This window comes from Pogoniulus pusillus, chromosome 5 (assembly GCF_015220805.1).
Source record: "Pogoniulus pusillus isolate bPogPus1 chromosome 5, bPogPus1.pri, whole genome shotgun sequence".
Taxonomy (NCBI): domain Eukaryota; kingdom Metazoa; phylum Chordata; class Aves; order Piciformes; family Lybiidae; genus Pogoniulus; species Pogoniulus pusillus.
Genome location: NC_087268.1, coordinates 18,673,800 through 18,687,168, shown reverse-complemented (window position 1 = coordinate 18,687,168; position 13,369 = coordinate 18,673,800). Strand labels below are relative to the sequence as shown.

Sequence of the window (13,369 nt, the reverse complement as noted above, 5' to 3'; positions counted from 1 at the left end):
GCAAAGGTTCCTATAGACACATCCACCTACCTCTTTTCTGCCCTGTTACATGGATGTGTTGCTTTAAGTGGCTTTAAAAAAAAAAAACACCACATAATGAATTAGTGAGCAAAGCAAGAGGTGAGAAGTGCTGTGTTCTGAATTCAGAGGCTGACAATGAATGCTTATTTATGACAACATGACAGGCAAGGGTTGCCACAGGAGTTTATTTTCAGCATTATCATTGTTTAGGAGCAGGAAAAAATGGTGTCTTGGTTACAACAGGCACCACTAAACCAGTATGACTGATTGAGTGGGGAGAAGTGTGCTTGCCTTACTTGCCTGAAGGCCCTCATAGGAGCTATGCTAGGGTAAATGGAGGACAGAAAGGGGATTCAAGAAAGCCAGCATGGCTTTACTAAGGGCAGGTCCTCTCTCACCAACCTGGTGTCTTTCTACAGTAGAGTACAAGCAATGGCTGTCATCTGTCTAGACTGCTGCAAGGCCTTTGATAAGGTCCCCCACAGCATCCTTCTTTCAAAGTAGGAGAGATACGGATTCAATGGATAGAGTGTTCAGTTGATAAGGAATTGGCTGGATGGTCACAGCCAGAGTATAGTGGTCAATGTCCGAATGGAGAAGGGTGACAAGTGGCATCTACTGAGACCAGTAGTGTTTGATCTCTTCATCCATGGTATAGGCAGAGGGATCAAGTGCACCCTCAGCAGGGTTGTCAATGACATCAAGATGAGTGGTGCAGTTGATATGCCACATGGATGGGATGTCATCCAGACAGGCCTGAACAAGCTGGAGAAATTTGCTCAGGTGAACCTCATAAAGTTCATCAAGGACAAATGCGAGGTGGTTCACCTGGGTCAGGATAATTCTCCCTATCAATCCAGGTTGGTGTAATAGAGAGAAGCCCTGTGGAAAAAGACTGGTGAATGAGAAGCTGGACATGAGCCAACAATGTGCAGCTGCAAGCCCAGAAGGGTGATCACATCCTAGGCTGTATCAAAAGAAGCATGGCCCGCAGGTTGAGAGAGGCCATTCTGTCACTCTGCTCTGGTGAGACCTCACCTGGAGTACTGTGCCCATCTCTGGGGCCCTTAACACAATAAGGTCATGGACATACTAAAGCAGGTCCAGAGGAAGGCCACAAAAACTATCAGAGACTTGAAGCACCTCTCCTATGCGGACAGTCTGAGAGAATTCGGGTTGTTCAGCCCAAAGTAAAGAAGGCTCCAAAGAGACCTTCCAGTTCATGAAGGGGGACTACATGAAAACTGGGAAGGGACTGTTTACAAGGGCTCGTAGCACCAGGACAAGAAGTTATAAACTAGAGATGGACATTAGGAAGAAGTTATTTCCTACAGGGGTGCCGGAACACTGGAACAGGTTGCCCAGGGAGGTAGCAGAGGCCCTGGAGACATTCAAGGTCAGGCTTGATGGGGCACTGAGCAATCTGATCTAGTTAGGGATGTCTCTGCTTACTGCAGGGGGAGCTGGACTAGATGACCTCTAGAAGTTCCTTCCAATGCAAATGCATTGTATGATTCTGCGAAAGGGAAGCAATGACTAGCAAGGTTGGTGTTTCCTAGCTCTGGGCCCCTACCTCATGTGCATGTTTGGAAAACGCCTCTGCGCTGGCCATCATGCTCGCTGTCCTTTCATCCAGCTCTCCCAGCTTCTGCCCTCTCTCATCGAGGGCAAGGCGTGCACGAGTCAAGTCTCCAATGACACCTCCTGCGGCCCCTTTCACACCTTCAATTCCGCCTGATCCAGGGATGTGCTGGGCGAGACTGCGAGAGGCTTTTCCTGCTGTGGCCTCACCAACTGGAAAGAAGTGGACAGACAAACAGAAATGAGTTCCCAGCCCTGGCTCTGTCAGAGCTTCTTGTGCTCAAGCTGCAGCCTTGCAGCAGTGATGCCATTTCACAGGCAGGAGGCATGCATGGAAGACTTTGCTTTGTGCACCAGCACATCTACAGTGCAGTAGTGGAACCCCTAATCCAGCTGTTCAAAAGAATCTGTCAAAGCAAAGGGATTACAGGAAGGTACCTGAGGATCCTCCCCTTTCATTACAATGACAGCTTTACTTTCTCATCAGCCATCTTGAGATACTGGAATGTGTCCAGAGAAGGGCAACAAAGCTGGTGAGAGGCCTGGAACACAAACCTTATGAGAAGAGGCTGAGGGAGCTGGGGGTGTTTAGCTTGGAGAAGAGGAGGCTCAGGGGTGCCTCATTGCTGTCTACAACTACCTGAAGGGAGGCTGTAGCCAGGGGGGGGTTGGTCTCTTCTCCCAGGCAACCAGTAACAGAACAAGGGGACTCAGCCTCAAGTTGTGCTGGGGGACATCTAGGCTGGATGTTGGGAGGAAGTTATTGCCAGAGAGAGTGATTGGCATTGGAATGGGCTGCCCAGGGAGATGGTGGAGTTGCTGTCCCTGGAGGTGTTGAAGAAAAGCCTGGCTGAGGCACTTAGTGCCATGGTCTAGTTGACTGGACAGGGCTAGGTGCTAGGTTGGGCTGGATAAGCTTGGAGGTCTCTTCCAACCTGCTTGATGCTATGATTCTGTGATCTAAAGCTGGAGCACCACTCCATTCCTAGGCAGTTAGTGATGAAAGGAAAAATATAAAATCAAAGAAGAGTGGTGAAGAGCCTCAAGTTTCACAAACACAGAGCTCCACAGAACACATTCTTGTTGTGGGGTTCTTTTCTGCAGGTCACACGAGGAGGTGAGCTTATGAATTAATTTCTTAAACAAACAAAAAAACCCCAATCAATTACTTACAGAGCTCTTCTCTGTCAAAAGCTTGTCCACTTCCTCCAAAAAGTCCTTTGAGAAAGCCTCTGTTTTGGGCTTCTGGTGTTTCCACAGGAGTAAACAAATCCCCAAGCATGTCCTAGCAAAGTCAGGCAAAAGCGAAAAGTTACTGAGGTGGAATTAGCAGACCACATGCATCGGATCAAAAATAATGTTGAGTCTGTTGTGTGAAGAGTATGGAAGATTTAACATCTGTGTTTCGTGACAGGACCTCACTACAAGAAAGACATAGATGTCCTGGAGCAAGACCAGAGTAGGGCAACAAAGCTGGTGAAAGATCTGGAGAACAGGTGTTGTGAGGAGGGGCTGAGGGAACTCGGGTTGTTTAGTCTGGGGAAAAGGAGGCTGAGGGGAGACCTTGCCCTCTACAACTCCCTGAAAGGAGGTTGTAGCGAGGTGGGTGTTGGTTTCTTCTCCCAAGTAAAAAGCAATAGGATTAGAGGAAATGACCTCAAGTTGCACCAGAAGAGGTTTAGGTTGGCTATTAGAAGAAACTTCACTGAAAAGGTTCTCAAAGACTGGAAGCGGCTCCAAGGGGAGTGGTTGAATCCCCATCTCTGCAGATGTTTCACAGTTGCAGTAATGCGGTGCTGAGGGACGTGATTTAGCGCTAGCCTTAGTGGAGTTAGATGATGGTTGGAGTCGATGACTTTAAAGGCCTTTTCCAACCAAAATGACTCTATGATTCCAAATATGTGACAAACATGATTCCCTCATGTCTCAAAGGTGCTTGGCTTGTCATGGCCCAGTCTTATGTTCATTACTGCAGAGGAAAAAATCATATGGGATGAATTAACCATGGCACAGCAATGTGCCCTTGTGGCCAAGAAGGCCAATGCGATCCTGGAGTGTATTAGGAAGAGTGTGTCCAGCAGATCAAGGGAGGTTCTCCTCCCCTTCTACTCTGCCCTGGTGAGACCTCATCTGGAATAATGTGTTCAGTTTTGGGTTCCCCAGTTTAAGAGGGACAGGGATCTGCTGGAGAGGGTCCAGCAGAGGACTACAAGGATGATTAGAGGACTGGAGGGCATGGCTTATGAGGAGAGGCTGAGGGACCTGAGGGTGTTTAGTCTGGAGGAGGCTGAGAGGGGATTTAAGAAATGCTTATAAACACCTGAGGGCTGGTCAGAAGTGGGGGGACAGGCTCTTTGCACTTGCTCCCTAGGACAGGACAAGGAGCAATGGGTGTAAATTGCAGCACAACAGGTTTCACCTCAACACAGGAGGGAACTTCTTTACTGTGAGGGACACAGAGCACTGGAACAGGGTACCCAGAGAGGTTGTGGGGTCTCCTTCTCTGGAGACTTTCAAGGCCTGTCTGGATGTGTTCCTCTGTGATCTGTGTTAGATAGTATTGTCCTGCTCTGGCAGGGAGGTTGGACTTGATGATCTCCTTGGGTCTCTTCCAACCCCTAATATCCTGTGATCCTGTGGTAAGCCCCACAGAGATAAAACAAACAGCAGTGCCAAGACCACATTTTTCTCAGAAACAGCAGAGGTGACACTAATATTGAATGAGTTGCTGTCAATTAAGTGCTTTGCTGGAGTGAGCAGTCACTCTGTTCTCTCTTCAGAATCACGGAATTGTTTTGGTTGGAAACAGTGTGTGCCGGCAGGTCAGAGAGATTGGTTGTTTGTTGTCTGGTTGGGTTTTCTGTTGTGCTTTGTGTTTGGCTTGTTTTTTAAAACAAAATCCTATCCAATTCCATACACCCTCTCTGCCTCCTCCCTGCCACTGTGCCATCAGCAGTGCTAAAGAAACCCATCTGCTGAAGGCATGGTCACTGGGCCAGATCTTGCAGCAGTCAACTCAAACAGATCTCAGGTGCAGAGTGATTTGGGTTCTCCAGAATAAACCTGACAAATCCTGCAGTCCGGTTAGCATTTGGAACCAGTGGGGCTGTGTGCCCTGAGAACAGGTGCTGCCCCATTCCTCAGCTCTGTGTTTGCTCATGCAGGCCTCAGCAGACAGATTCAGCTGCTGAGCTCCTGGGAGGCTGAGTGCTAGGACAACACTGTGACTCATACTCTGCTCCTCTGCTCAGTCACCTGCTCTGGCAAGAAAAATTGCTGCAGCCCTGCAAGCCTCAGTGGAGACTCTCACGCAGCCTGGTGTTGTTTTCACAGCAGGCAGCAGGTGAAGCTGGGTCATCTGCTTTTGTGTGCAGTGTAATGACCATGCAAGCCTATTACTGTCCTCTCTGCACGAAATCCAAGCTGTAAGCAGCCAGAGTCCAGCTGTGCAGAGAAGCAAGGGTTGTGTTTCCTTTTGGCTTGTTGTCGTATGATGTCATTAAGCTTAACAAAAGAAACCTAGCTCGGAACAGCCCCCTTCTAAGATACATCAATCAAACCTTTTAATCATTTTAAAATTGGTCCCCTGCAAAACCATCTCTTCTCCAGTGCTCAAAGTCTTGTGTGCTGTGCACACAGGGCTTTTTCAGACTTGAGACTGACAGTGCTGTACTGTGAGCTGAACTGCTCAGTACACGTTATTCCCTAGGGCATGAGTGCTGGCAGGACCATCCCTTTTATATTTCTATCCTAGTTCATTACTAATTGTATAACCTAGAGCTTATTCCTCCTCTGTTTCCCTTTTTATTACTCATCTTTCTCCCTGCAACCTCTCTCAATTCCTCCTCTTCACTGAATGACATTTTAATTTTGCATTTTCATTGTTAAAAAAAAACCCAACCAGCCCAAATCTAACATTGTCAAAACCTTTTGCTCAAAATAAATTACTGTGTTAGGACCAGTTCTAAAGCTGTTGGATTTTTATGCATGATTGTGCTAGTTTGAGCCTAGCTGGGATATTTTGGTGAGAAGAATTAGATTCTAAGCTGTGAAAAGGAAACAATGGTGATGGCTGCTGCACTCATAGGTTTGCTGAGATGGATAAAAACAAGAACATAAACATATATAAGGCAGTTGTTTGCTCTCTGTCTTTGGGGGCTGCACTTTCCTCTAACCTAACCTGCTATCTGTGCAACTAATCCATCTGCTTCCTAACCCCCCTTGCCGACCCTCCAAACTCACCTTCAGTGAAAGACAAAGTCTGTTATAAGGTAGAGGGGGGTGGGAAGAAGGTGGCAGGGTGGTTGTGAGCCCTTCCTGGGGACTCTGGGTCCTGGGAGGGCTGTTGTGTTTCTGTATTACTTTTTAACTTGTCTATTTCTGTCTATAGCTGTGTAGATTGTAAATGTCTGCTTGTATATTGTGCTAAGCTGTAAGTGTAAAGCTTCATTCTTCAATTTCCAGATCAATTGGGTCATAGAATCATAGAATCAATCAGGTTGGAAGCGACCTCGAAGATCATCCAGTCCAACCTATCCCACAGCCCTATCCAGTCAACTAGACCATGGTACTAAGTGCTTCAGCCAGGCTTTGCTTGAAGACTTCCAGGGGCGGTGCCTCCACCACCACTCTGGGCAGCCCATTCCAATGGGAAATCACTCTCTCTGTGAAGAACTTCCTCCTATCATCCAGTCCATACTTCCCCCGGCACAACTTGAGACTGTGTCCCCTTGTTCTCTTGCTGGTTGCCTGGGAGAAGAGACCAACCACCCCCTGGCTACAGCCTCCCTTCAGGTAGTTGTAGACAGCAATGAGGTCACCCCTGAGCCTCCTCTTCTCTAGGCTAAACAAACCCAGCTCCCTCAGCCTCTCCTCACAGGGCTGTGTTCCAGGCCTTTCACCAGCTTTGTTGCCCTTCTCTGGACATGCTCCAGGACCTCAACATCTCTCTTGAATTGAGGGGCCCAGAACTGGACACAGTACTCAGGGTGTGGCCTGACCAGTGTTGAGTACAGGGGAAGAATAACCTCCCTTGTCCTACTGGCCACACTCTTCCTGATCCAGGCCAGGATGCCATTGGCTCTCTTGGCCACCTGGGCACACTGCTGGCTCATCTTCAGCCTACTATCTACAGTACCCCCAGGTCCCTTTCCTCCTGATTGCTTTCCAGCCACTCTGTCCCCAGCCTGTAGTGCTGCTTGGGGTTGTTGTGGCCAAAGTGCAGAACCCTCCACTTGGCCTTGTTAAATCTCATCCTGTTGACCTCTGCCCACCTATCCAGCCTGTCTAGATCCCTCTGCAGGGCTCTCCTACCCTCCAACAGATCAACACCTGCTCCTTGCTTGGTGTCATCTGCAAACTTACTGATGCTGGACTCAATCCCCTCTTCCTTCTCTGGAGACTTTCCAGGCCTGTCTGGATGTGTTCCTCTGCGATCTGTGTTAGATAGTATTGTCCTGCTCTGGCAGGGAGGTTGAACTCAATGATCTCCTTGGGTCCCTTCCAACCCCTAACATCCTGTGATCCTGTGATCACCAAGCCCAACCATTTTTTTGATATACCCATTCTACAAGGTTCTGAACCATATATCCAAGCATCAGATCCAAATGGCTTCTAAACACATCCAGGGTTTGTGATTCCATCACCTCCCTGTGCAGCTTACTCCAATGCCTGACCACTCTTTCTGTGAAAAAAAAACTCCTAATGTCCACTCTAAACCTACCCAGTGGCAGCTTGAGACCATTGCCTCTTGTTCTGTCACTATTTACCTTTGAAAAGAGACTAGCAGCGGCCTCTCCACAATGTCCTTTCAAGTAACTGTAGAGAGTGATGAGGTCTCTGCTCAACCTCCTCTCTTTTTAAACTAAACAGCCTCAGCTCCTTCGGTTGCTCTTCATTAGATTTATTCTCTAGGTCCTCATGCTCTTGCCTAGCTACTGGAATGTGTAGGTATTGGCTCTTCAGAGTAAAAAAAAACCCACAAAACAAATATGACAAGGAATTCCTCTTCACTGATACAGTTGCTGTATTGCTTGACACATGCTGGTACCAACTGCTGTAGCTCCTGTCCTTTTGTAGCTTCTTCCTTCCCAGCTGTCACTTTTAGCAGTTGGTCTTTCCTATGGAGGGACTTTGAGAGAAGCTGGCTGTGAAGTGTCCTGTTGGGACACAAATCTGCCCCCGCAGAGAGCCATCAGAAATTGCCATGTTGTGCAGGTTTGGGCCAGCCATAAGTGCACAGGAGCTAAAACAACAACAAATCTTCTGAACCTATCTGCTACTTTGGCACTCTTCAGCCAGGGCAAGTGGAGAGGAACATCTCTGTCCTGTTCCTTCAGCACAGCCTTCAACTACAGCTGAGGCCCCATCCCTGCAGGTGTTTAAGGCCAGGCTGCATGAGGCTGTGGGGAGCCTGCTCTATGGTAGACTGTCCCTGGCCATGACAGGGGGACTGTCCTTCCAACCCTGGACTCATTCTATGATTCTATATGAGCCTTGCTGGTTGGAACTAGATGATCCTTGTGGTCCCTTCCAACCCTGATTGATTCTATGATTCTACTGAAATCTAGCAGTAAAGATGCAGCAATTTACATCTGCACCTCAAATACTGTGCAAAGGTTTGGATCCACACAGCAAAGACTGAGACAAAAAAGCTGGTGAAGGGTCTGGAGAACACATCTTCTGAGAAGGAACTGGGGTAGTTTAGTCTAGAGAAGAGGAGGTTGAGGGGATACCTTCTTGCTCTCTAGAACTACCTGAAAGGAAGTTATAGTGTGGTGGGTATTGGTTTCTTTTCTGTAGTAATGAGTGTTAGGACAAGAGTAAAAGGCCTCAAACTGTGCCAGGGGAGGTTTAGCCTGGCTATTAGGGAAAAAGTTCCTCACTGAAAGAGTGGTCAGCAACAGGCTGCCTTGGTCAGTGGTGGAGCCACTATCTCTGGAGACGTTAAAAACCACCTTGACATGGCACTTTGGAACTTGTTTTAATGGCCATGGTGGTGTCAGGTTGGCAGTTGGGCTTACAGAATGTTTGGGGCTGGAAGAGATCTTTAATGGTCTTAAAGATCTTTTCCAACCAAAATGATTCTGTTATCTGATGAGTCAGGCCACTCAACATTCCCACACAAGCACAAAGACACCCAAGGAAGCGATTGAGTCCCACCTGCAGATTGTCACACATCTCTTGGCTGTAGGTCAGGCGTTGGATCTCTGTGGGAGAGCTGAGATACAAAGCTTGTCCTTCATTAGTAAAACAAAAGGTCCGTGCTATCCTCATGTCTGTCACAGGCAAATAGTTGATGTCCAGCAGCGGACGAAGGCTGGGCAAGCTGAAGAGAAGCAGATACCTAGGTTAGCCACCAGCTGCCACACATGGGACACCTGCTTTCTGGCTCCATTTTAAACCAACATTTAAGTTTATGCTTCTCCTAAGTGGGATAAAGTGCAGCTCTAAGCTGAAGAAATTCTGCCATAAACTTGCTGCCTTCCTCGCATCCATACTCTGCTTCCTTGCATTGTGAAGTTCCAGCTGCCTCACCTCAATGACCCTTAGGCTTCTGCCACTGTCTGTATTTGGGATGTGCATGTGGCCCCATGTGGCTGGGCAGCTTGCAGGGAGGTCTACTCTCAGCTATTGCTTGGGCAGCTGTGGGAAATGGCATGGCAGCTGTGGGAAATGGCGTGGCAGGGGCCTTCTTGAACCCGGTGGATAAAAAGGCTTCAGGCTTGCCTTTTCTGGTTCTCCCCATTCTTGTGTGGATGGCACTTCACAAAATTTACATGGCTTGGTTAGGTAATGGGGGAGCTGAGGGCAGGACCGCAAGGCTACTGCACAGGCAGCTCATTGGTGATGACAAGGAAGGCAAATCAGGTGTTCTGAGTGGAAAAATCTTCCACAACAGCAGGAATGGAATTGCTGCTTCACACTGGAGAAGCAGCACACACCAGTTTCTTTCTACACATGAGTTTCTCTATAGTCCCCTATACCTCACCATAACTGAGTGCTAAGAGACATGATTTGGCACCAGACTTGGTAGAGTTAGATCGTGGCTGGAGACAATGATTGTAAACATTTTTTTTCCAAAGTAAATTATTCTCCAAACAAAATAATTCCCTGATTCTAAAATGATCAGGTTTTTCTTTTGTGATAGTTAAAACCCAACAGCCATGAAATGCCATTCTCAGGGGATTACTATGAAATACAGGAACCTGCTTTGGTCTCCAGCTGCCTTGACTCCCCACGTAAAGACAGGCCAAGGAACAGGTAGAGCAGTGGGCAAGGCAGGGCATTAAATACACCCACCAGGGAGTGAATGCAGAGTATCAGGCACTCTGGAGCAAACCCAGGTGGAATGTGAAGGCACTGAGCCACCTCTTTGCTTAGTTTTGCACCAAGATTAGTTAGATAAGTACCTCAGTGTCATGATGTGCCCATTGGCACAAAAGCACGCCAGACAGACGCTGTTACAGAGGGTGACCACATCTGCTCGCAATAAAAAGGACGTTTCGGTGATGTTGTGGACATAAAGACATGTTTGGGAAGGCAATGAGAAGACTTTGGCTTGTTTTTCTGAACAAATGACTGCAAATTGATGATCACCCATATCCTGGGAGGAGGAAGGGGAATGCATGACAAGTTTCCTTTTCCTTGTTTTTTCACCATCATCAGCACTGTGTGGGTCCCTCCATACTTCATACGGTGGGTGTGTCAATGTCCCCATGCAGTCCAAGCACGCAAAGGTCAGCACGGCTCCTTTCAGTGTCAGGACTGTGCCTGCAAAAGATCATTTGTTCTCACTGGCACCGGCACCACAACGAAACTGCTTGGCAGCACAACAAATGTGTGCAGGCTGGCTGACATTCAGCTTTTTTGAATGGAGCACACAGGTTCATCTCACTCAGGAAGACAAGTCAGCCATGCTCAGTTCTTCCTGACCACAGAAGAAAGTGGTCAGAGAGGCTGCCAGTGAGGAGAAGGACTCAACCAGCCTACAGCAAACACTCTACTTCATACATGCTATTGAATATCACAAAGATAGGCTGTTGGTTATCTATGACTACATTACACCAGTAGGACAGTTATTCCCAGGAGTAGAGTTGTTCTCCTTATCATGATGACCTTTGTTGTTCTAAACAAACTGGAGGTAGGAAACCTTTGTTCCTGTTCATCTGATTTTTGTTGTACTTACTCTGAACATACTAAGTGCATGCTGCCTCTCCTCAGAGCTGACCTCTCTCAGCCCTCGATTCTCTTTGCTATGCCATCTGTCAGTCCCTCAGCCAAGGATGTCTCCTGGTACGCCAACCTGCCAGCATTTTTGTTCTCTTTCCTGAATTCCCTGCTTCTCTGCAGCTTTCTGATAGTGAGACAGCTAGACCGTTCAGAGCATGTCAGACAGGACTGCATCACAGCTGTACACATGGCTGTAATTGCACAGCATGTAGGGGCTCTGCTACCGTCCCTTTCCTCACAGAAAATACCTAACTTTGCTCATGACACCCGGTGATCTTCAGCAATAACACAACCAAAGAGATTCAGTTTGTGAAGTTGTAGGCATCTCTCATGAGCATGTTTGTTCTCTGCTGTGAGTGACCATGGCTTAATACATGCACTGAGACATTTCTGCCACAAAGGCCATACAGAGTCATGCAGTTATTCCTCCTGTTGTACCAAGAGAGGCAATGAAGAGGAGAAGAGCTGCTCTCTTACCGCTTGGCGAAACCATGATTGGCTCTGACTGACGTAAGTCGTCACTAGCAGGCAGATTAAGGGAGAGGATTAAGACCATACCGAGGCCCGTTCCGACCCAGAGACAGGGAGAGACAGCGGAGTCATTCTTCCGCACAAAGGACTCCATGAAGTACAATGCAGTAATTGCTTCCTTTGAGTCCCTGTCGATACTGGACACACTGGAGCTTCGGGAACGGCTAAAGGAGTTTTCCCTGTTTTCTGCATAGATAAAAACAAGCAGACAGGCATCAGCTGCCAGGACTGCCACAGGCACAAAGTTGCAGCAAATACAGAGTCCTTGTTGAGCACAGAAAATACAGAGTTTTCATAACCTGAGCAAACATTCTGACAGTGGGATGATACCAGCTTGCTGCCAGTGTGTAAATCAGTCTGGAAAATGCTATCAGACATCATCAATTAGATCTGTGTTAGAAATAGATGCTTATTATGAAGATTAGCACAGACTAATTAGAATTTACAACAGCCTTAGCACCAAGGACTTGTTCTAAATAGCATGAAATAATTTTAGAGCCATATGTTACCAATGCATTTAAAATTAATCCATGTCCCTCAGTGCTGCAGGACATGAAAGGAGGTGCCATTAACAACTTCAGAGCATGTGCCTTTGGCTCTGCTCTTGTTTCCATCACTGGGACATTCTAGCACTCTGTTCACAGAGGTGGTTTAATGCAAAACTATTCATAGCTGCTCTCTAGGGAAAAGACGCCCATTGCTAAACTGATTCCAGCATCCAAAATGTCTCAGGGTACAAATCAACTCTGGCTTTGCAAGGAGTGAACTGAGAAACCTGCTTCCTGCTCTTGGCAACAACTGCACAGTGAGCCAGCACTCGCTGCTCCATCTTTCTGCTAAGCTTTAGTAGGCGACAGCAAGAGTCAGCTGGAAACAGAGCTGTGTTTTCATCACTGTACATATGTAGATACAGAGTCAGTATCTGAACCTTTCAGAGGATCTGACTGCTGCAGAGTGTAGGTGACATAGATGGAACTTAAAATACATGATGTGCTATTTGCATGTGTCAGCAAGCTTTCTCCCTCCTTAAATTAACAAGAATTGTTAATTAACAAGAAATGTTCCTCACTCCTGTGCAGTGCAGTTAACTAATATGTCTTTGCAGAACTGACTCTTTGGGATACTTTTGGGAACATATTTTGCTGGTTTTGTATAACATTCACTACTCAAAGTGAAATTCTAGAGACCTACAAGACACATGTCAATTTTTTTATGTCACTGAACGTTGTCTGAACAGCAAACCCAAACCTTTAAGATCATTGAGTACAATCATTCTCTAACTCTACCAAGTCTGGTGCTAAACCTTGTCCCTTAGCACCATATCTCTCCATATTTCAAACACCTCCAGGGATGGTCATTCAGCCACCTCCCTGAAAAGTCTATTCCAGTGTTTAAGAACCACAGAATCAAAGAATCAACCAGGTTGGGAGAGACATCCAAGATCATCCAGTCCAAACTAGCACCCAGCCCTGTCCAACTAGACCATGGCACTAAGTGCCTCAGCCAGGCTTTGTTTGAACACCTCCAGGGATGGCAACTCCACCACTCCCTGGGCAGCCCATTCCAATGCCAATCACTCTCTCTGGCAAGAACTTCCTCCTAACATACCCTAGCACAACTTAAGACTGTGTCCCCTTGTTCTCTTGCTGGTTGCCTGGCAGAAGAGACCAACCCCACCTGGCAACAACCTCCCTTCAGGTAGTTGCAGACAGCAACTCCTGAGACTCCTCTTCTCCAGGCTAAACAACCCCAGAGAAATCTGTCACTTTAAAAATGATACAGTCAGGAAAGTATGCCAAACTCTGATTGCCACTGTGAGCATACAGTAGAGGAATTAGACTTCAAGCACCAATATGCACACAGTGACATTTTTATACACAGAGACCAAACCACACTGCTGGCAGTGATGCTTCAGCAACACAGAGGAGAAAGGGGTGGAAAGTGACACAGCAGAGATTTCAACATTTAAGGAAACTGCACACTGATTTGGCTAAAAACACCTTCA

At 47.2% G+C, this 13,369-nt stretch overlaps 1 protein-coding gene across 7 annotated transcripts in view; it reads right to left on the bottom strand.

Annotated features, from left to right (window-relative positions):
* STXBP5L (syntaxin binding protein 5L) overlaps positions 1–13,369 on the bottom strand; it is a 307,500-nt gene that overhangs the window by 6,931 nt on the left and 287,200 nt on the right. For all 7 annotated transcript variants that reach the window (XM_064143383.1, XM_064143384.1, XM_064143388.1 and 4 more), the window contains 5 exons: positions 11,311–11,550; positions 10,014–10,374; positions 8,764–8,929; positions 2,776–2,887; positions 1,595–1,815 (listed from right to left, as the gene is read on the bottom strand). In XM_064143383.1, coding sequence (XP_063999453.1) covers positions 1,595–1,815; positions 2,776–2,887; positions 8,764–8,929; positions 10,014–10,374; positions 11,311–11,550 — 1,100 coding nt within the window. The remainder of the gene's footprint in view (positions 1–1,594; positions 1,816–2,775; positions 2,888–8,763; positions 8,930–10,013; positions 10,375–11,310; positions 11,551–13,369) is intronic.